The 24,592-nt window shown below is 37.4% G+C and overlaps 1 protein-coding gene across 3 annotated transcripts in view; it reads left to right on the top strand.

Moving 5' to 3' along the window:
- The first annotated feature begins 7,942 nt into the window (after positions 1 to 7,942).
- The window catches only part of ece2b (endothelin converting enzyme 2b), a 70,390-nt gene continuing 53,740 nt past the window's right edge, over positions 7,943 to 24,592 (top strand). The window contains exons 1-2 of one of the 3 annotated variants that reach the window (XM_084126096.1): positions 7,943 to 8,209; positions 8,298 to 8,378. In XM_084126096.1, coding sequence (XP_083982222.1) covers positions 8,346 to 8,378 — 33 coding nt within the window. In that variant the 5' untranslated portion in view covers positions 7,943 to 8,209; positions 8,298 to 8,345. Of the gene's footprint in view, positions 8,210 to 8,297; positions 8,379 to 21,133; positions 21,446 to 24,592 lie in introns of those variants that run through there. The other 2 variants (XM_084126098.1, XM_084126097.1) reach the window with 2 other exon arrangements.

Here is a 24,592-nt window from a genome sequence, read left to right as displayed (position 1 = left end):
TATTATTGGACCTCAATGTACATATATGTACCTTTTTGAGGGTCAAAAAGCATTAAAAGTTACATATGTACCGTTTCTTTTAAAGGTTAAGGTACAATATTGTACCCTTGACGGTACAGCCCCAGTGAAAAGCCATTGTACCCCTAAAGGTACAATTATGTACTTTATTTTCTGAGAGTGTACTCCATAAGTAATCCTCATAATCCCACGGCGGCACATGATGTTGCCGGCTCACACATGTGGTCAGACAAATTGTGAAGCTCAGGCTCCGGGCGATGGCATGCTCAGTCCTTGTTTCTGACGCTGGGAGCGATGGCTGGCTGGGCTCTGGGTCCGAAGTAGAGCTGGTGATGTCCTCCGCTGGGCAGATGGTGAACGCCGATCCGATGTTCGCCAGCACCCACTCCACAAACGCGGCTAAACCTCCCCGAGGACGTGCCTTGGACCGCTCGTGCTGGCTGGAATAATGAAAAACACACAAGCGAGAGGTTAGGGAAGTTGGTGAGGATCGCCAGGTCTAAAACTTTCCTTGTGTGGTCCTCGAGGCTTTGTTCCTCCTGCCCGAGGCAGAGCAGCTGGACGGCTTGCAAATCCATAGTGAAACAAAAAGAAAAAGTCAGTCTAGGTCTGGTATTCTGTCACATATGCCTGAAGTAAAGCGCACAAAGACGAGGAAACAAGAACAGTCTTTAATAAATCCAAAAACAGAACACTCAGGTAATCGCAGGAGAAGAATGTAACATAACCACATTAACATTGATGATATCAGACAAATGAACCTGGGAAACTCAGGGCGAGTAATTAACATGAACAGAAACAGGCTGGGTATGATTAATAAACAAGGAAACTAATTATGAACACACACAGGCAAACAGGAAAACCAAAATAGCATGGTAATAAAACAGAACAGAACTTTTACAACTTGCAGATAATATAATATTTATGAAATAAAAAGGCCATTTAAGTCTACCTGAAGAGTGTACACTTTCATGACTGTGTTTCTTAACACACTTAAGTACACTTTTAAAAAGTGCATTTTGTAATCATTTCTAATTAAATGTCTTACATTTTAAATAAATCTTAAAAGCTTTAAATAAATACACTTATCTTTGTGTTGACTAACGTACTAAAACACATGTATAGTACTTTTTATTTAAAGTATTATTTAATTTTAGTGTTGTCATTTTAACTGTAGTTTTGTTTGATATAACATTTAAAGTAATATATTTTATGTCCTAAACTGCAATATCCTCATTACAAATGTGTAATTACAAATATATTTAACATTAAAGTATAGTGACATTAAACTTGGTTACCTTTATTGCTTGCCAGTATAAAAAAGCTTGACAAATGACAAATACACACATAAAAAAAAAAAAAGGAAGTATGCAGCTTCATCCGCTGAAATCCGTCCCAACAGCTTAACAGGGAATAAGGACGACACAGTTTTGAAGATGTATTTGTTATGTACTTTCTCATTAAATATTGTTAATTTTTAACCTCATCAGTTCTACAGTATCCGTAAGCCTTTTAACCTTTTCCTAACCTTAAGCATGAAACCCTTCAAATCTGCAACCCTAATCCAAAACCCTTAACCTCATCCATCTTCTTATTCTAAACTCTCACTTCCAATTCAAGTCCCAATGCTGTAGAGGAAAACCACATTAGCAGTCCTAAAATGAGCCTAACCCTTTTTCCTATCCGTAAAATCTGGCTGATTGATAGGAATGTTGATCTGGGAACATGTCCAAAATCACAATAAGAATGAGGGTTTTCTGTTTATTTCACATCAAGGATTTCATAAATAAATAAGTGCTCTAAATACGGGCTGTTTACAACATCAAATTGCCACATTTGATGTTGAACTCAAAGCAACTAATAGAGCTCTGGAGGCAAAATAGCATAACAAAGCATTCATTTATTAACAGCCCAGCAAGCATTTATAAAGTTCTTTGGTGTAGACCCCGTCCGTAGCTCACAATCCGAGGGTAGCGGACCTGCATTTCCTGCCTGAAGACGAAGGCAGGGGCACACACGACCCCCCGGGAGTACTGCAAGTATTAGAACACGATTGGTTAGATGTGAAGGTAATAAGTGACATAACAATTGAGTCTTCCTGGCAGAACTTACGCTAAAGATTTCGTTTCAGTACAGCTCAATGGAATGATAAAAATAAGTCTGTAAGTTGAGAAAACACTCTTGTTTTTCCCCCCAGACGCTGCTGTCAGCCCACCATCCTCCCACACCACTCATTCTCGCCACAGGAAAAAAGGATTTAAGGCCTCCAACTGGCTGGAAACGGTTGCCATGGCAATACTATGACAGCGCCTTAGTCCATCTCATTATTGATGCTATGACCACATCAGAACATGAGACTCTTATGGCACAATGGTATCCTGCCAAAGCAGAGCATATCGTGGTCTGTGTGCGCTGTGAATGCTCAGTCATGCAAACGTGACGCTTTTACATAATGCTTTAAAAATACAGCACTAAGATACAAAACACTTGGTGTCTGTTTGCCTGGTTTTGTTTGGTCATCTCTGGGATGTGTCCATTATTCTGACAGCATAGTAGCACCTAGTCCTTTTAAGATCACTGTTTTGCTTGTTAGTCAGTTAATGATGCCAACACCACCTCATAATAAATGGAATAAAAAGCTCTATAACATGAATATATGACATTCAGGTGTGAAAGGTTTCCAGCGACATGCTTTTTTTTTTTCTTCAAAAGTGAAAATACTGTGCATCACAACACAGTAACAGGCTAAATAAACATTTAATATGCATATGTGTGGATTTTGGACCAGTGAATTTCAGAATGCTGCTGAATGGCTGACAAAGTGTCTTCTCATTTGTTTTGAATGATTAGGACAAAAACTCATTGGAGAGACGAAGGTTATGACATACTGTAACCGTTGGTTAAACCATTGTTAATTTAATGGGTGTAAAACACTTGTGTAATTGTACTTTATTACAATAGGATTATTTTGGAGGATTTGTATTTTGTTCAAGTGCAGTTTAAATTGAATACTTGTACTTTTTCCAAAGAAAAACACACCTTAAAAACGTATTTTTCGACTTGAAAAGTACTTTTTTTGCAGTGGTGTTTCACGGTTTGACAGTCAGTTAATATCCATACAGTGTTTTCAGGTTTTTTTTCTGTGATTTAACTCAGCAATAGAGTGCAACAATAAGGCTCTGGAAGTAAAAATGGCATTTAAAAAAATCCATAAAAACAGATTAAAAAAAAAAGTATTTATAAACCTTTTAAGAGAGACCTTTTGTGAGCTCTGAGGTTAAGAGATAGTAGCTATATGTCAGTATGACTTAATGTTTAACAGCGAAATCGATTGGTCCATTGTAACTGTCTACTACAGTGCAAATGAGAAAGAAATAAGGTTTTTTTCAGTAATACTGATGTAAATATTTGTATTTTGATGGCCATTATTTAATGCTATAAATCTCAAAACAATTAGTGTTTAAAATGAGCATTATAAAATGTTAAACACATTGTAAATACCTCGTTTAATGATGTTCTTCTTTTCTCTTGTTTTTATTTTTGCTAGGTTACTTACTTTTTTAATACTTTAAAAAGTATTACATTTAAAATTGTACTTTTTTTTACTTTAACTCAAGTATGTTTTTGGCTATATACTGAGTAAAATTTTCGCTCAGTATCCCTTTCACTCGAGTATAATTTTTGAGAGTGTTTTACACCCCTGATAACAAGAAGCACTGTGGATGTAAAGACAGTTCTGCTGGTGTTTTTTATGCATGCTATGCCCTGTCCTGACACACACCTCTATTGTGGTTGAACAGCATGTTATTAGTCTTCCATTATATGCCACTATCTGAAACAAGATTGCGTCTTGCACGGCTGCACTTTCATTCTGGTGAGAGAATCCGGGACACAAGCGGTACAGATTGGGAATTCCAACTTGCAAAGAGTTTTAGAGTTGGCAGTTTAATAGCCTGTTGAAAAGACCAGCGTATGATGCATTTTGGATCCTAGGATTCTTCTTCACTACAGTAGTCAACATTTGAAGTGGATCAAAACCTTTCATCAAAGTTATACATGAATTTTGAACAATACCCGTTTTTGTCTTAGGACAACTTTGATGAACTTGTTTGGTCCACTTCAAATGTTGAACACTGTAGTACTGTAGTAACACTCAAGGTGTGATCACATTTGATTGGAGAAATTTAGTGGGCAAAATGGTGTAGGGGGCCATATTGGAAAACAGCCATAATGAAAATGTTAAAATTACATCAGACAGCTAATACACCAATCGTATCTTTGAGAACAGAGAATCATTGAGAATTGTTTACTCTCAAAACAATTCATTTACATTGCGCTTTATACAATACAGATTGTTTCAAATCAGCTTTGAAGTGATGAACAGGGAATTCAGTGATGCAAACAGAATTCAACTCTTCTGTAAAACAGTGAAGCCGTCATCCAGCTAAGTTGAGTTCTCATCCAAAAGTGTCAGTGAAGTCAATATTGCTGAATATTAAGTGAGTCTGTGAACGAATCAGTCCGAATCATGTATGAATCAGTCCTATCCTTCACATATCATTCAGCCTGATTTGTAAAATGGCAAACTTTCATTTTTTGAATAAACAATTCCTTCTACGTGTTTTGAAGCCTAGAATATTCCTCTAAGAATGTGACAAGGCCACATGCAGAGCTTGTTCATTTCACCCAATGGCAAGATCTGACCTTCTAGCAGAAAGGAGGGAGGAGGTGAACAGAAATCTGTTGGAGGCAGACACAAAAACATCATTGAGCAGGAGGCCAAGAGAGACAGCCAGAAATAAGCAGGAGAGATTGTGAAGGCGAACAGAAATGAAGTCTAAACTAACTTGGAAGAGGAATAAGAAATGTGTCAAACTGCAGTGCTTCTCACTTCACAGCGCCCCAAGCTTTCTCCAGAGAAACTCTTCTGCAGTATGTCGTTTAGAAACTGAATAGTCAATCACACTTTGCACTAAAGAGAAATGAAATAGAAAGGAGAGAATGTAAGTGTGTGCGGTTGCATCAGATCATTGGGTTTCTGGCAGGCCTTGATGTTGTTCAAGGTGAGAGATGAGAATGGCAGCAGACGGGGAAATCAGCAGACGTATCTGCCCACTGACCTTGCTTTCCCATCTGGCCAAAGTTGAGAGCTGAGTTATATTATGCATGGGGCACTTTATGAAAATCTTCCAGGAGTTACAGCCTTCAGCTATTGATCACAGAGAGCATTTGAGATAAAGACTTCACTGTTGCTGCTTCTCCTTGGTAGGATGTGTTTATTTTCATGCTCTAATTTCGAAACATGAAAAACTTTTCTGCTCTCTACTGTGCATCAAATGTTTTGGCAGTTAATTTTGAATAATTAAAATAAAAGTTACATGGTTTATTCATTTTGTTCAAAGTGACTTATAAATGAAGGAACAGTTCTGTCATCATTTACTCACTCTCATGTCAATTTATAAACTTTCTGTCCTTGGAAAACAAAATGCATAAATTTGACTTTTTCATTAATTACATAAACTTTCATTTCTCACAAAAGCATTGCTTTAGAACACTTGGAATATGTATTTATACACTCTAAAGACCAGTTCACACCAAGGACGATAACTTTAAAGCAACACTAAGGAATGTTTCCTCTTCAGTCGCCCTACAGGTTGGAAGCGGAATTGTCCATTACCGCTGTCGTAAATAATTTCGCCGCCCGCAGCCTACTGTCGCACACACACTCGCTGTTTATCTAGCACCGGCTTTGGAATGAACGATGTCCACAGACAAGGTAGAGTATGTTGCATGATTTCATGAAAGTATGATGTATTGCGACATCAGAAACAAAGAAAAAATAAATAATGACTATTGTAACGCTTGACGTAAAGCAAGTCAAATTTGTAGTTTTCTTATGTCTCATTCGAACTACAGAAACGCGACCCGGTTTGGCAAACTTGCATAGTGTGGTTATAGCAGATATAGGGCTGCAAAGCGAATCCAGAAGTGCCGTTCACCCTGTTACGACTTGATGAACCACTGAAACGATTTTGGAAACATTATTTTAAGGTAAAAAATGTTACTTAGTGTTGCTTTAAAGATAATAATAGCTATAAAAATCGTTCTCAATAATAAAGAATAGCAGAGTTCACACCACAACTATAACGATAACGGCACAGATAAACGATATCGTTGAAATCACTTCAGAACGATTTTATCCAACTGATGAACGATAAAAACATTGACAGCAAAACTAAAGGGCATGCTTATAATAAACAAAACAATAACTTTTGTTCATTATAGTTATTTATCGTTATTTATACATTATTGTTAGTTATCGTTCTTGTGAACGGGCCTTAAGACTCTAAGGGCCTACACCCAGCGTAATGCAGATCCAGGCGCGACGCAAGTGTTTTTTTGCTAGTTTCAGCCCGACGCAGTTATCATTTTCATGTTTTAATGAAATCTGAGAGCTTTCTGTCTCTATTGACAGCCTACGCAACTACTACTTTCAAGTCTCAGAAAGGCGTGTTCGTATTGTTGCATTGTGTATATTCTCATGCCATTTTCAAAGAGTAGTAGACAGTTAAGGATGGATCCAGACAACGGTGAAACTCAGTTGGTGGATACACTTGAGAAACCTCAGTCTCTGTATCTTCATCTTGTGTAAAAGCTAATCAGTCTAATCTGCTTTCTGATATTGGGCCAGAACTTTACTGCAGTTTCCATTTCATTTAAACGATGCAGGGGTTGGGTGGGCTCCAAGATGCAGAGATATTTGCATTCATTCCTAGACGAGAGAGAGAGAAAGAAGCAGAGAGAGCGGCTCAAATCTGTTACATAACCCTACACAGGCTCAAGTCATTTAAAACATATGTTTTCAATCAGCTTCGAGATCCAGTGCTGAGCTATGTCTGTTTCTTCACGTGGGAACCCATCGATCAGGCTCTCATAACCTCGGGGCCAGTGTTAAAGCTTATATGGAACAGAAGTTGCGATTGTGACGCATTTCTGAGTGAAACGGCTTCTCGAACAAGAAACAAATGTAGGGCGGGATGGTTGTGGTTTGCTATTGGTGGATCTCATGTGAGTGACAGGTTGCTCCGCCCTCACGCCAGTAAACACATCATCAGAGAAGAGAAGAGATGAGCTGCAAGAGGGAGGGGAAGTTATTCTGATTAAAGATTACGAGGCACATGAATAAAAATATATATATAATGTGTACGGAATATATGGATAAATCATTAATGAATACTGCATTAATTGGTGACTTTAAGATTCTGTCTCTAAAGTGTTGCATTCATTGATTATGTTTTTATGTCTGGCAAACTTGAACATTTAGTTTTCTGTGATGTTTTAAACATGTACTGTGAAAACTGCTCATGTAAAATTATTTAGAGTGATTTATCAGTTGTGGGTTGAAAATGCTAAACAAATCATAAATATTTTGCACCATATGCCATCGATTTCCAACAAAATAATATCCATATATTATGTTGGTATTTTATATGCATTTTTAATATGTCGTTTTAGATATACTCTTAAACTATAGATAGATAGATAGATAGATAGATAGATAGATAGATAGATAGATAGATAGATAGATAGATAGATAGATAGATAGATAGATAGATAGATAGATAGATAGATATTTTTAAATCAGAAGCTAAATGGTTTTACACATAGAAGCGACTTTATAAATTCGAATAACTAAAAAAAAACAAAACAAAAAAACATAATTCTTTAGAAAACTATCTAGCACCATAAGCAGTGGAGAATCTATAATGTAACGTCAAGACGTTTTAATCTCCAAAGAACCATATGGCAACTCAAGAACTATACAGGTGTTTGAAGTACATGAAGAGGCCATTAGCGCTCATCTCTCTTGATGCTTATGACAGCGTCAGCATCACCTCCATCCATACAGATGCGGCAGGAGATCGAGATCGGAGCCGGCGCGCATGAGAGCGAAAGGGGCGGGGGAATGAGAGAGAGAGTGAGAGAGAGAGAGTGAGAGAGTGTGTGTGAGAGAGAGAGAGAGAGAGAGTGAGAGAGAGAGTGAGAGAGAAAGCGCGAGCGCACAGGCTGATTTCTATCTATCTCCCACAGACATCTTTCTATGTTGTAACACACAGAACATAGGACTTGCTGGTCGTTGACGGTGGCACAGCAACCCATAATGCGCGCCGTCTTCTGAAATCGTACAGAGGTAGGGTAAACGTCTGTTTTCAATATCTAATAGCGCCTGCGAATGGATGAACGATGGTTTTAACTCTCACGGGTCATGTTTGTTTCAGGCGCGAGGGATGATGGCTTAGTCGCGTGCGGAGCGCCGATGCTGCACGATGAGTGTAGCGCTGCAAGATTTACGAAATAACGTGAGTCGCACTGATGCTTTTTATTATTATTATTATTATTTATTTTTTTTGTATCACATCACAGCATCTGCAAGCCGTGTCATTGGGCGAATTGATCGAAGCTGCTTTAAATTGATTCTTGGCACGTAAAAAGGCAAATTGTGCACATTTGGAGATGCACCACATCATGGTTATCGCGCGTCTGTTTTTTGATGTTTACACTTCGGTTGCGCAATGATGTAACGAAACTCATGACAAATGATGTTCTACTCTTGTATAACGCAACAAACTGTTTATTTTTAACCAACGTTTTATTGTGTTTGTGTTTCCTGGTTTCCACACTCGTTTCCTAGTTTCACTGAGCCCGAAGCATTTTTTTATGGAAATAAACAGTTGATGTACGTCAAAAATGTTCGTGGGGCTGAAATGTGACATCGCTATAGGCTATCGCTGTTCTCTATCACAAACAAACTATTTCTTGTACGCTTGTAGATTCCCTGAAACCATAAACTATTCCCCGAAGACAGTACGACAAGCCGAACTCGTTGGTTTTCTAGAATAACACAGATTCCTTTTTACTGTAGAACAGCTTCCCAACTCCAGACGAACTGGTTTTTATCCCTTGACTCTTTGTTTGTTCGAGGTTTCGCTCGTTTGTTTACAGGGAGTGGCTTCGAGAGCATCTTGAGTTGCACAGCGCTTTATAGACTGGCGTACGCTACCATGGCAACTGGGGGGTCGCGCGAGGATAGTTGTACTGGTTGTACTGTAACAGGTAGGACTATGCTATTCTCACGTGAGCTCTCCTTTAGTACTACGATGCGAAACCTGCGGTTTTATTATTATTATTTTTTCGTTTTAAATTAGAGTCATGTCGTTTGAGTAATGTTTGTTAATTAGATAGCCTACAAACAATACATGGACTATTATGCAATTGTGAGTGATGCTCGTGCAAAACTCTGTAGGACCATCTTACACGCACACTGCAAAATGGTCAGATAACCAGAAATGCACTGTACACTTAATACTAAAGAATCAATCTGAAAATATTAGGTTGAAGGCCGTAACCACCATAGAGATTGAGGGAGACTTGTTTTATTATTATTATTCTGGTCTGCTTGTCAATGTCGAAATTGTTTAGATGGCCAATCAAATCAAAGTAGGCGGGGTTTACAGTTACAGATGCAGAGCGCCAATTCCAGCGCTAAGCGTCAGTTTAACGTCGAACTGAGAGTGAGTATAAGATGCAAATAGGGAAACATTTAAATATGTCAAATGTTTTGCGAAAGAAATGTTAAAAGGCCAACAGTATCCACTTTTTTCTCATATATGTCCGTTTTGAATTGAAAATATTGTGATTCTCTAAACAGTTTTTGACATATTAGGTAGCCTATGCAAATAAAAGTGTGCAAGACATGGTAACGGCCTTGGGTTACCTACACAAACTAATTTAATTTTAAGCTCAGGTAGAAGTAACACAGAAGTCCCCCTGTGGTGAAAATCAAGTTTTTAATGTTGTTTATCTATGTGGTGTTTTTAATATGATTTAAGACAAACCATGTACAAGTTCATAAGTCAACACCATTGCTGTGAGTATTTTCTCCTTAAAACTGCAGTGAACCAAAGACAGTCTCAAAAATGCGGTTTGAAATCGCTGGTGTTTCTGATGTCACAAACATATTGTGATAGTCAACAAGTGGATCTCTGAGATGCTGTGAGTGGAGGCGGGGCTAATTTGCATATTCATAGAACCATACTAAATGAGGCAAGGGTGTAAAGTTACATTCAAGCTATTTTAAGGCATGAAGATTTTTTTTCCATGGAAAGAAACGTTTAAATATGTCATTTTGGTGATCAAATATGAGTTTTAAGGGGTAAAATCATTGATTACAGGGGGATTTTAAGTTAAAAACTGCATTGTGTGTGCTTGCCAGCGAGGTGCTGTACAGTAACGGTGGTGTTTTAAGTTGTTGTCACACATTGCTATGTGGTTGCTAGGCTGATCTGATAGTTGCTATGGTGTTGCCAAGTTGTTGCTAAGTGGATCCTTACTGGCTCACATTCTTATCTTATCTTATTTAACCTTTATTTAACCAGGCAAGCCACTTAAGAATGAATTCTTATTTACAACAGCCTGGCAGGAGAATAATCTCCCCGGAGGACATACAGACAGACATTATAAAAACACAATAAATCAAACGATGAAACAAAGAAAAGGGGATTAGTGAAAGCATTTACAAATAGTAACCGAAAACTCCCTAATAATATTTTAAAGCAGATTGAATACGTCTCTATTTTCAGTGATTTTGTAACACATTCCAATCATTTGGTGCAGCAAAGCTGAAAGCAGAACAGCCTTAAACACTTTTCTTTTATCTAAAGCCTACAGTGAATATACACTACATTTCAGTAAAACCATTATTTAAAAAAACATATAAAGGTGTGGGAACCTGGTCCCTGGATATGGTTCAGATCTCTCATATATTTAATGTCTACTGGGATTTTATGCTTAATTTATTGTCTGTCTAGTAAAAATCGTACGTCTAATCACAGCACACCCCTCCTAAACAGCCGGTATATCATTTCATCTTGTGTAAAAGCTATTCAGATTTCAAGCTAAAAAGCTAAAAGATTTCAGGTATATCACTCATGTCTGTAGCTTAAATAGTGTGGGACTCGCTGAAGTGTTAAAACTGAGAAAAGGGGTTTTTGAAGAACTTAACAATCACCACTAATAAGTGCAACTAATTTCTGTAAATTGAATGTACCTCGAGCAGATGTGAAGGCACACATTAGGGAGGAGTGCTCAGAGGTCATGATGGAGCTGCTCTAATTAGCCCAGTTCAGTAGGCTGTAAATCAATTACTGCTTGCAGAGCGAGGGCCATTTCCACAACTTTGTTATCCGGATCTGCAAGATTATTTATTTGTAGACTGATGCATGTTGTACACTGTGTTCCCACACGCTGTACTAATGTTATATAAAAAATGATGAATGACTTCACCACTGTTCCTGTCAAGAAAAGCCACTAGTTCAGTATTACTCCTGAACATAGGCTATACAGCATATACCCTTTTTATTTTAGTGAATGATGGCCTTGTATATTACTGTGGGCTTTTTGACTAAATGCTTTTATTCCTCTTGTTTAAGTCACTTTGGTTAAGTGTCTGCTAAATGTAAAATGTAAATATCTGTTAAATTCATAAATTAATATTTCTGTTTCAATTAAGTATGAAAATTTAGCAAATAATTTGAAACCGATGCAGTTTGTAGATTGGTTCACAGAGTTCAGTATATCTGAATGGTATACTGTATCATAGTTTCACTGTCCATCAGTCCTGGGATTTCACGGGATAATTCCAACACACTTTCATTGCAATTTGTATATTTGAATTGGCGAATTGGTATATTTTCGTACAATTTTATTCAATTTCATACAATCTGCTTAGCCTTTTTTCTAAAAATTGTACATTTATGTACTATGGAGCCCCGTACATGACATGTGGCAAAAAATATATGTATCGTGGCCATGAATTAACAAATCGTTTCCACGACTTACTAATACGTCAGCACGTTTTACTAATTCGTTCCCTTGTTTTAAGTAAATCATGTGCACAATAAATTTGTTCATTACTTTTAAGTAGCCTAAATCTTGTGCGCAATATAGTAATTTGTTCCCTTGTTTTAGTTTCGAAACGAGGGAACAAATTAGTATGTGTATTGTAAGACCCAAATCGTAAAAAATTATACCAATTCACAACCAATTTGCCAAAACGTAAAATAGTTACGTTTTCTCATGAGTTCGGGTTTCATAGTTCACCTAAAAATGTAAATTTCATTAATAATTTACTCATCCTCATGTTGTTCCAAACCTCTGTGACTATCTTTCTTCCACTAAATGTTTCCACTGTTTTTGCCCATATAATGAAAGCAAGATATTTTGTTAATAAATATAATGTTGTTTTGGACCCCATTGACTTTCATTGCATGAACAAAAAATGCTGAGACATTCTTCAAAATATCTTCTTTTGTGTTCTACAGAAAAAAAGAGAGTCATACAGGTTTTGACTGACATAGAGTGAGTAAAGAATGAGAGAATTTTCATTTTTGGGTGGATTATCCCTTCAAGATGTTTTTGGCAAATATATCAGTTTTTAGGATGTGGAAAGATCCGAGACAGTCTAAAATTATATAATGTTTTATAAACAAAGTTCAGAAGGAGCATGTTCAGATAATCAGCACAAGAGGAGGCTTATAGAGCCGACTTACCTCTGTTCCACGATAGTTTTTCCAGCATCCCTCCTCCACCCCAACTTCTCACTCTCGATTATTCCTATCCCAGCCAGGGGGAGGGTGTTGGGGGAAGAGAGATCTGGATTCAGGCCAAATTCCAAGCTCAGAGCCCTCTCCTTGGACAGCATGCCAAATACGCATATTTAATACTGCATGTATATCTGATTATATGCAAGTGTGGTTTCGTGAAACAAGAATATGGCAAATTGCATTTCTAAAAGCACTTACTCACCGCTCTCTGACATTCATATTGGATGCTACTACGTCGGAGTGCATCAAAACTTTCACCAAATTTGCAGTGTTCTCTCATTCGGATTGAACTCTAGTGTACAAGGCCGCTGATAGCTTACTTCTTTATATTATCTTCCACTTCCTCTGTGTTTCTGCACTTTGTGCATCATATAAATAGTACCAGCGTCAGTTTTTTGGTGGTTTTTGCACATTTAAATAGCAATGCTATTGTTTAGTAATTTCCAGAGGCTTACTGTAAAATTTCGGCGAAGCTGTACCAATGTTTGTTATGGCCAGAGACGCACTGGCTTGTGTCGACAGTTATTGGATTATTTGATTGTGTAGATAAAGATGTTATAACCAGCATCATCCTGTTTGCATGTTTATGCTTCATGCACACTATCTCCATCATAGCTTTCTGAAAATTAACCCATACTTATCTGGAATAGTGTTGTTTTTAGGCTTAGCACTGCATACTGTGGTATGGTAGTAGTAATAAAATGATTTTTTGAGCAGCAGTTGCCCTTTCGGTCTAATCTAGGAGCGGCTAGTCAAATCCCGATCCAAACCGTAACCATCTTTGGAGAGAACACAGCACTGGCTCCAGATCAGAAAGACAGGGAGACTCCAGGGTGTGGCTTGCTGTGGGAAAGGCTGGTTGTTAAGCTCTCTGGAGGTGGAGTGCACTCTCTAGTCATCCCCTGCGTGACCCCTGAAGCACTGCTCAGGGCTCGAGAGCACTGGTACATCCTGCCATTGGGTGTGTGAGAGCAGGGAGATGGCCACACTTTCCTGTCTACGCCAAGACTCCATCTGTACCGGTGTGTGTGTGTGTTCAGGGTCCAAGTTAAGGTCAGCAATCTAGCAATCCACCTTCTCAGTCACCATCTGATGTTCCTTAGAGAAGGTCTTTTTGAACAGTGTTTCCTTGGACTCTGGAACATTTGGTTTTCTCTTATACAAAGTCACAATACTGGACTTCTAGGCTAGAGGTCGACCTCTGTTTTTTAAATGGCCAATGGCGATGTCTTAATAGCCAAAGGCCAATATAATTGCAATAATATAATCTATTGCCAATAAATCAGACATAAATAAATCAGATAGAGGAACATTTTTCCAATGAGCCTGTTGCAGCAATAAAAGTGAAAGAATTGAAAGTGGGGGGAAAATCACATTATGAAATAAATGTTTTCCTTCAAAACACGTTGGCCACAATTATTCATACCCCTAGAATTTATTATCAGTAAAATATCTCTGAAGTATATTCCCATTAATATTTATCTTTTTTAGCACACCAGGGTGACTAGGAACATGAAATTGTATATGACTTCTTGTTTCACAGGAGTTTAAATATGAGTTTCCAAATTTCCTTAATTATCCATCACAATGAGCAAAACCAAAGAATATAGTTCTGATGTGCAGCAAAAGATTGTTAAGCTTCAGAAAATAGAAAGTGGCTGTAAGAAAATAGCTACAGAATTGAAAATCCCCATTTTGACCATCAGGGCCAATAATTAAGAAGTTCCAATTAACTAAAGATGTTACGAATCCTCCTGGAAGAGGACATGTGTTTATATCATCCTAATGGACGGTGAGGAGGAGAGTTTGAGTGGCCAAAGACTCTCCAAGGATCACAGATTGAGAATTGCAGAGATTAGTTGAGTCTTGGGGTCAAAAAGCCTTAAAAAAAAATCCAAAAATCAAACAACCCCTACATCACCACATGTTGTTTGGGAGGGTTTCAAGAAAAATCACCTGCTCTCATCCAATAACAAAACGCTGTTTTAAAAACGTCGTTTTTAAATTAGCGCCAATTTGGGGGCGGCAATTACTTAAGATCTTATCAATATTATATTGCTTATTATTCTTAATGGAAAACAACAACAAAACAGTACAATGACAAACTCGCCTTAAATAGGCTCTTTTACATTTACAAATCTTCTGCCATCGTCTTGTCAGTCTAGAGTGAGGTGAAATGGGCAAAGTGAGGTGAAATCTGACTCCTGCTGCTGATCTGAGCTGTGACTCTCGTTCAGCTCATGCTAAATTGAGCAGACGCCTTCAGTTTTTGTCGTAGTGTCTGTTCTCTAACTGAACTAAATTATTTTTATTTCTATAAAAAATTAAAACAACGGCGGGGATGTAACCGGTGTTGCGGCTGAACCTTACAGATTCAGATCTTTTAAAATCTGTTGTTATTTGCTATTATTTGCATGACCTTTAGTAAGCCTTAACTAGCATTAAAAAAAAAATAATAATAATAATTGAAAATTTGGAAACATTATTTTTTAATAGTCTAGGTGATGTCGTTTCAGAAGCGGAGCATAGTATTTGATTTTAATTAAATTTTATGAAAACACGTATATGCGTATTAACCTTCATGTTCTTTTAAGATTGACTTTCCAGTTGTTTTGCTTCCCAGAGGCCCTAGTGATGGATGTATGTAGATAATGATAGTAATTGTGCAATTAACCTCTTATGTTCCCTTCGGATTCTTTTAATTTGTTCCTCTGACCTAATCAAAATTCACTTGAGAGACATTACTGAAGCTTTAATCTTGTGTTGTTTCAGAAAGTAGACTTTTCAGAAAAACAACTATTATCAAATGTTTCATCTGCTTCTGTAGAAAAATGAATTGGGGGAAAAAAAAAAAAACCCTGTCAAAAGTGTTTCTTCAGCTTAAACATCAATCGGTGTGAAAAAACATTGCATTTATTTATGCTTATCTGGCGTCTCTGAGCCTCCAGACATAAGTAATGTAAAAAAAAAAAAAAAATCTTAGAGGCCGTTTGAAGTGTGTTATCAAGTTGATATTTTGTTTACCAACAGTTCTCATAAGATTAGGAAAACTCATGAAGTATTAACCAGACACTTCAATGTTAATTATGTTTTTTTGAGCTATTAAAACAGAATATGAAGGTTAAGAGAGTAAAAAGACTCACTATTGATTTCTAGGGACTGTCTGTCCTGCCTGTCATGTCGTTCTTTCATCTTTTCAAACCAGCTACTTCATCATCAGCATTTGTCTTTCAGCTTTGCCCCCTGTTGTCTTTACCCTCTTTGCTCACTCTATACCTTCTCTTAACTTTCTTTTTTATTTCGCTGTGTCCCTATTATTCCTCCATGCTGCCATTATTGGCTTGTTTAACATTCTGCCAGCTCTGCACTGCAGCACCTGAAAACTGGCATGAAAATGACAAAGGAGAGAGAGAGAGAGAGAGAGAGAGAGAGAGAGAGAGAGAGAGAGAGAGAGAGAGAGAGAGAGAGAGAGAGAGAGAGTGTGTGTGTGTGAGGGAAGACGAGGTTTGGCTTTCCCTGCTGCGATCTCTCTTTGTCAACTGTGAAGAACTCAATTCCTCTTCCTCTTAATCACATCCTCCCGAAGTAAATTTACAGCTTGTCTAGATCACTTACAGATTGCGTATTAGATCTAAACAATATTATTATGATTTGTTCTCTATATTTTTTGCTCATTCTTTTACAGACTGCATTTTGTCTTGTTGTGCAGTTGCATAAACTGCTCATTTACATTTTGATTTGTTTGACAGCCCTATAATCATAAACAAGATCAATTCACATGAGAATCAAAATCTATAGGACATAAATATTTATTTTCAGAAAATATATATTTAATTAATTAAAAAAATGTCTTTAATTAATGAAATTTTTTTTTGGCAGAAACTGAAAAATATATTCTTGAAGCACAATGAAAGGCGCTATATGAATAAAATTGTATTCTTTAAACTTTTACACATTTTTATTTATCTTACAAATTATTTCCTCTCAAGAAGATTTAACTTGTTGTTTTATAGTGTTTAGATTTGTACTGGACAACTATACAAAAGTACTTCTTAAGAAAACGTGTTTTGCAGTGTAAGCTTTCTGTGCGCAAACACACCTGCGTGAAAGCTTGGACAACAGGAGGGAAGCTGTTTGAAGTCTGTCAGGGTTGCACAGGCAGAAATCCACAGGAAGACAGGAAGTAAGCAGTTAATAGATGACGATATGCTGTGAAGAACAGCTCTACAGCAGAGTGTGACGTTCGGACGGCTCCCTCCCATGATTCCTGTGGTGCATTACCACTCGAGCTCGGAGGAAAGCTGTATGTGTTTGCATAATTTGCTTATTATGAGTCCTAAATGTTCCTTTCAGATGTGCGTTGGTCAACAGTTTGTGTTTTTAAAAAAAGAGTCATTGTTTGATGCTCAAGTTCAACTGAATCTGGTAGTAATCTGTTGCAAAGAAAAAGAGCACAGTATCATTGCAAACCAATCAAAACTCTTTGCACTCTCTCCACTGTCTTTTCTTTTCCTTCCTTCCTTCTGTTTTTCCTCCGTTCCTCCCTTCTTCCTCTCACAGTCTGCGTGCGGGGAGTGAGGTAACCTTGATGCCCAGATGGGTGACGTCATTCGGGCACCCTAGGGGGAACATACTCTCTCTCTTTCTCAGAAACACACAAAAACACACACACTGAGTGTGGTTCTTTTCGTTTAATCGATGACACACTCAAACTGAGGGTGGCATAGCAAACGGAAAAGAAAATGTACGTTCTCATAAGCAGATGCCTTTATTACCCTTAATGGCTGCATGCACACTGCTGTTGAACATGGCTTAAATGTGATTTTTCCATGTGTGAACAGCTATCTGATATTTTCAGTTCAGATCTGAGCCACTTTCAAATGTGGAAATACATGTAATATACTTGTGGCATGTTGGAAAATAAAAAAAAATACCTCTAATTTAATTTAATATAAAACATCAGATTTAATATAAACCATTCTGACTGAAACTTCACTCTTGCTGCTGCAGTTTGGACTAGTTGAAGTTTGTTGCATAAACCTGCAGTAATGCATCACAGGAATCTAGTCTTGCGGTCATGAATGCATGAATTAGCTTTTTGGAATTTAAGATATAATGTTATAATTTAGCGATACTTCTGAGATGGTAGAATGCTGTTTTATAAATACTAGAGATGTGGCTTATCGAATAGCACACACACAGGTTCCTAACTGAAGACTAAGACCTTGACAGTACATCCATATAGATACAGATTATATTCTGTTATTACAATAATTAAGATTTTTGGTACAATAATTAAGACTTCTGTTTTTTTCCATTGGAGAATTGGTCGATTTTGTCAGACCTCAAAGAAATATAGAGCTAAGCATCATCTGAGAAAAGCAACGGTCCTAGTACTGAGCCTTGTGGTACACCATACTGAGCTTGTGATTCATCTTTATTTATTATCTGACTATAACAGTCAGATAAAAAAAGATTTAAACCATGCAAATGCCATTCCACTAATACCAACATAATTTTTGAGCGAATATTGTGGTCAATAGCATCAAAGACAACATTAAGGTCCAGTAATACTAAAATGGATATACAACCATGATCAGATGATAAGAGCAAGTCATTTATACTCTTATCTAACTCTGATGAGAGCAGCCTGGGTGCTGTTATATGGTCTACACCCTGGTATGGTATTCTCACAGATACAATTTATCTTTAAAATTAATAATTACCATGTTTATTTCCTTAATAAAAATTCCTAGATTTTTGTTAATGATTCCCCAGTGCATGGTATTACAAAAATGTTTGTTTGCCTAATAACTTGTTCTGCCTGTGATACAACTGATGTCACCAATCTCGCTTACTTATCGACTCCTCCCTTCAAACAACCGGCCTCCGTTCTATTATAAAACACCCACTATTATGATCTAATAAATTCCTTGCAGATAAAATTAAATCCAGCCCTGCTTTCTTCGACATTTGACATTCCTGTTAGTCCTGTTAAATAAGTTGCAGATGGCATTTCACTTTGACTTGATTGTCAAAAACAATATTTCATTAAAAAAGCTGCTATCAGCAGGTCTACATACATTGTGCGTATTGGTTTACAGTGGAAGGGGGGCTCGTGTGAAGTGCGCTCAAGTGTCTAACTACTTCAGGGCATGTTGGGCTGCCGGCACAGAACAGAATGGCCTTTTGTACCACAACAGTACGACTCTCTGTCCTTGTACCCTTTAACCGGCCACAATGGAAGCCCCCTCTAACGGTGCAGAAGTGTTAGCACACTCTGAGCGGTCAGCCTGAATGAAGTCCCTATGAATGAGCGGTCAGAGGACTGTGGGAATAGGGGGTGGTGGGCTGATTTTGAATGGGAGTTACTGTGGAGCGAATGTGTACATAGGAAAGGAAGGGTTGCGGTTTGTTTTTACGGGGAATGCCTCGAACTCTGTGGATACTCTAAATAGCTTGATGTAAATGTATGTTACTGTATAAACTGCGAGATGGTGGAGTCCATGCTATTTTAGCTGTTATTTCCTTTTTTCTCACTCTTTTAAAAGAAGAGTTCAGCCCAAATTAAAATTCTGTCATAAGTCATTAATTTTCCAATGCTTTTATGGTGTTATTTTTACCTTTTAGGAGCTTGATAGCTAATAGTCTCCAACCATTTGGATTGTATAGAAAAGGGCAAAATGAACGTTCTGCAAAATATGTGACTCTGGATCACAAAACCAGTCATAAGTCGCACGGGTATATTTGTGGCAATAGCCAACAATACATCGTGCGGGTCAAAATTATAGATTTTTTTTTTATGCCAAAAATCATTAGGATCATGTTCCATGAAGATATTTAGTAAATTTCCTACAGTAAATATATAAAACATTTATTTTTGTGAGTGAATGCAGCACAATCGCACACATAAATGGACAACTTTAAAGGCGATTTTCTCAATGTTTAGATTTTTTTTGCACCCTCAGATTCCAGATTTTCAAATAGTTGTATCTCGGGCATGCATCAATGGGAAGCTTATTTATTCAGCTTTAAGATGATGTATAAATCTCAATTTGAGAAAAATGCCCCATGTGACTGGTTTTGTGGTCCAGGGTCACATATATCATTTTGTGTTCAACTTTAAAAAGAAAATCATACAGGTTTGAAATATACATGAATGATACCGCAAACCATGTGGCTTGTTTCTTTTCTAAACAATCAGACTTTTTGACTTGGGGGATGAATATTTTTGCAAGCATGATTTTAATTTGAATTGCCTACATAAGCACCATGGCTTAAATTGTGAATAAATTATTGCAACAATTTCGTTTTTGGCTAAACTATCCCTATTTTGGGGCATTTTAGTGGGCAAACATCATTACATTAAAGGGATAGTTCACCCAAAAATGAAAATTCTGTCATCATTTACTCACCCTCAAGTTGATTCAAACCTGTATGGATTTCTTTCTTCTGCTGAACACAAAAGAAGTTATTGTGGAGAACGTCAGTAACCAAACAGTTGATGGACCCCATTGACTTCCATAGTATATTTTTTTTTCAAACTATGGAGGTCAATGGGGTCCATCAACTGTTTAGTTACCCATGTTCTTCAAAATATCTTTAGTTTTATTCATCGGTTGCTGAGTGAATTTTGAGATGTAGGCGTTGCATTAAAATGTGGAGTGGGCTAAATTTGTCATACGTCAGAGAACTGTCCTTTTCACCAATTGATAAACATTGAAAAACATTACAAAGTAAAAAAAAAAGAAAAAATAGACACAAAAATATCTACAACATGCATTTTCAAAATAGCGAATTTTCATTTTATGCTGACTTCTCTCACAAGAGCATTGTGTTCACTCGCAAAAAATGTTGTTTTCTCGCAAAACGTGTGTTCTTAGGCAGAACTATTGTGTTTCCCGAGAAACTTTGCATTCGCTAGTAAAACATTTGCATTCTGTGGCAAAACTATTGTGTTCCTCGACAACATTACTAAAATATAGTTGTTCCTCCCGTCTCATATTATTTCCATCACAAAAGTTCTGAGAGTGAATGCAAAGTTTCTCGGGGTAACACAAAAAAGAAATTTTACCTCCCATCTTTTTGGAGGTTTTTAACATCACCTCGTCCCCTCTCCCTTGAAGCTCCAATTTAGGGGCTTCAAATTGTTGCCTGGCAGAATACGTTAATGTTAATGTTGTGAGCAAGATTCAAACGTATTTTTCCCATAGGAGCACCAGGGCTCAAGGTGCATGTGCAACATTAGGCCAAAGCTCCTATTCTCTTTCACTTTCTACATTCATTTATAAGGAACTTTACTCTATTTTGTCATAATATGGAATGAAACAAGCAGCCGCCCCAGGCATTTTTCATAGCACTTTACTTTTCCCACTATCTTCCTCCCTTCAGAGAACTCCCCTGTTGATTCTCTCTCATCCACTTTTTTATGTCTCAAACCCCCTCCTACCCTCACAGACCCTCCTGACTGTGATTTTCAAACTCATGTGTTGTTTGTCTGTGCGTTCATTCTTCCCTCCCGCCCCTGTCTGAAAGCGCTCTGCTCGCTGTTTATGGTCTCTCTGTGACGGAGGCCACCACCAGAGAGAGACGAGAAAAGGAAATGAGAGGGGGAAGGCAGTGTCTTTCTTGTGTTTGTGGCGTGTGAGGTACGTTACAGTGCTTGTTCTCGGTTCTGTATGATGCGCCGTGTTGAATGAGGGATTGATTTATTGTTTTGTTTTCCTGCTGTCCGGGGCGCAGCCGTTGCTGACTTAACAGAGCTGGTGAGAATATATGCACAACTAAAGCTATATGTGTTTAATACAGGCTGTTTCATTATGTTTATGGCAGTGTTTCTGCCCACTTTTGCTCAGACAATTTACACTTAGAACAAATAGCTTATTTGAACTTTGTGTGAATTGCGTTTATCGCCATTTGCACTATATTCAAACAAGATGCCTTTTTTTTTTGGGCTATTTACATTTGGTGCACAGCATGTACATCAATATATGCTCAGTCTAAATAGCTTCTGGGTCAATGAGCCAGAAGAAAAACTTAGTTTAAAAGAAAATCTAAATGAGAGAGCTGTCAAGTTCTTAGAAATGTTATATCTGTCACAGTTTTCAGTTGTAAAGATGCTAAAATGTCAAGTGGTGTAACCAACAAGTAAAAAGTTATACTTTGCTCTGCACATGACATATATATGGTGTGTGTATATATATATGTATGTATATCGTGGCCATGATTTACTCAAATGAGAAAACAAATTCTTAATTTACTTTTATTTTCTCATTTTAGTAAATCATGGTCACGTTGTACTAATTCGTTCCCTTGTTTTGATTAAACTTTTGATTAAAGGGAACAAATTATTACAACATGGCCATGATTTAGTAAAACAAGAGACTGAATTATCATATCATATGCACGATTAACTTAAAACGAGGGAACAAAAGAGTAAAATGTGCTGACATGGGAATTAATTTTTAATTCGTGGCAAAGATATACATATTTTTCGTTGTTTTTCTTTCTTTCTTTCACTGGCTTGGGCTAGTGGCTTGAACAACAATCATTTCATCCAAAAATTTCCCTCTGATTGTAGCTGTAGTCAATGGTAATGTTTAGGAATGTTTCACAGGAACTTTGTGTCAAGAACCACAAAAGATGTTGATCTGTCTTGCCGAGCAAAAACAGTCACTGTTTGGATACAGTAACATGTCTGAGGATATGTCTAAGAGATAATTAGTGGTTTGCTCAGTCTGCATTAACAGGTGTGTGTGTGTGTTGTGGTTGTTTGTGTACATGTGTGAGTTATTGAGCGGGTCTCGCTGTCGGAGTGTGGAGAGAGGTCATGAATTGAAGAAAAGAGGAAAAGGAGATTGCTGAACCCTGACTTCCGTTTCGTGTCACCACTGAGAGCTCGGGCCAGCAGTCTCTCTCTCTCTCTCTCTCTCTCTCTCTCTCTCGTTTGCTCTCTCACCCTTGTTTTGCCCTCTCACCCACTCGTATTCGCTCTATTAGATTTGTAGCATTTATTAGAATTACGTTACAATAAGGAAGGTGTAATGTGTAGCGACTGTAAGCCATTGGTAGGTTGACTTCCTGAAAAACTTTTTTTAAAAACAACAACATATTTCTGTTTTTTAGCAGTCCAGTGGTGTGAGTTTGGGGCGGGACAATCTGTTGATCGGCCAAGGAGTTGAAAGGTTTTGTTTCTAGTATTTCTTAAGAATTCAAACAGGTCATTTCATACATAGAGCCATATGTAATTGTTTTACATGAGATAATAATAAGTGAATCATCACATCTTAAAGTTATATAAAAAGATGAAGCAGAAGCAAACATATCGGTGAGAATATTCCCACTTTAAAGATGAAGCACTGTTCTTCTCTGGTCACCCCACACCAGTTGATTTATGACTTTTGACAGAGCATAGCTGAAAATAAATTTATCAGATTGATTAGATTTAACTTTTGAGCTGATTCATTTAGAACAATGTAAAAACAACCATGTAGAAACACACCAAAAACCACTTAGAAACACATTAACAACCACCTACAACACACAAGTGGTGGAGAGTTTTGCACAGACAGGCATTATCCATATTTTGGGATGGAAAAATATTTGTGTGTGTGTGTTTGATTGTACTTGGTATCATTAGTGGCACAGAAATCAGGCATAGGGATACTTAATGGCATAGTTCACCCAAAAATTTAAATTTTGTCATTAATTACTCACCCTCACATTATTCCAAACGATTTTCGTTAATCTTCGAAACACAATACTTTTAATGAGCGGAATGAAGGGAGTCTTTATTTACACTCAGTGCAAAACCTTGTTGGCAGAGGCTATGTTCATTAACCCTGTTCACCATTATCTGATTGAGACAAAGTTACAAAAGAAATCTGATAAAAGGATCAGTGGCGTGGGGCGTAAAGCGTGACTGTCCTGAGTTTGAATCCACCATTTTCCGAACTCATTCTTCTCTCTTTTCCCCTTGCGCATCAGCTAGGAGAGGCGTTAATTTTAAATAATAGTTAAGAAGATATTAGAAAAGTGGGAAAAATGCGCATATGCTACAATACCTTGAGGTGCAAATAGTGCAAATAGCCTGAAGAAGCATGAAGAACTCAAGAGCAAAAAGGCACTTGATTCGATGATGTCTGTGAGTTAGGGCCGTGCAATTAATCGTAATTCATTTTCGATTTCGATTTTGGCTTCCAACGATTATGAAAACAAGATAATCGAGATAAAAATTATTATTGTGCCGTCCAGTGCACCTTCCTTTCCTTCACAGCAGTGTGCTTTCGTTCCTCCATAAAAGCCTTAGCTTAACATTCATATCAGCCAAATAAGTGAGTGTTGTACTGTTGCTAAACTGCGGGATGTGTTTGATATTAAACAGTGTTAAAAAAGCCCATTAAGCTGCGAAAGAGACACTGTTCCCCGGGTGGCTTTCTCTGTGTGCACTCCGAATCAGAGTCGAATGCGGAAAAGCAAATGGACTTTGTGTGTAACATTAGATTTGAAAGTGACAACAGCCTAATAAATCTGCTGCAGTCTGTCATTAATGATGATCAAACAACAGATGTACATTATCCCACTTATTACATGGCTACTTGCCACATAAGCAGTGTTATTTTACATTTGATTATTAAATCTGAATACCACTCTAAAACTTAAAACACTGTTTATTTAGCAAGCAAGCAAGCAACTTTATTTATATATAGCACATTTTCAAACAACAGACGTTACCCCAAAGTGCTTTACAAAAATGAAAACATTAAAATCATATAACAAAGCAAACATAACGTATTCAAAAGCTAAAGAAAATAAATAAGTTTTTAAATAAGACTTAAAAGTGGCAATTGATGGAGCTGACCTCAGTTTGGGACCTACCACAGAACGAGGGACCTTTAAAAGCCGTTGGTCAG

Source organism: Abramis brama (genome assembly GCF_963993115.1).
Source record: "Abramis brama genome assembly, chromosome: 10".
NCBI lineage: Eukaryota > Metazoa > Chordata > Actinopteri > Cypriniformes > Leuciscidae > Abramis > Abramis brama.
This window is presented reverse-complemented; position numbering and strand designations above follow the sequence as displayed.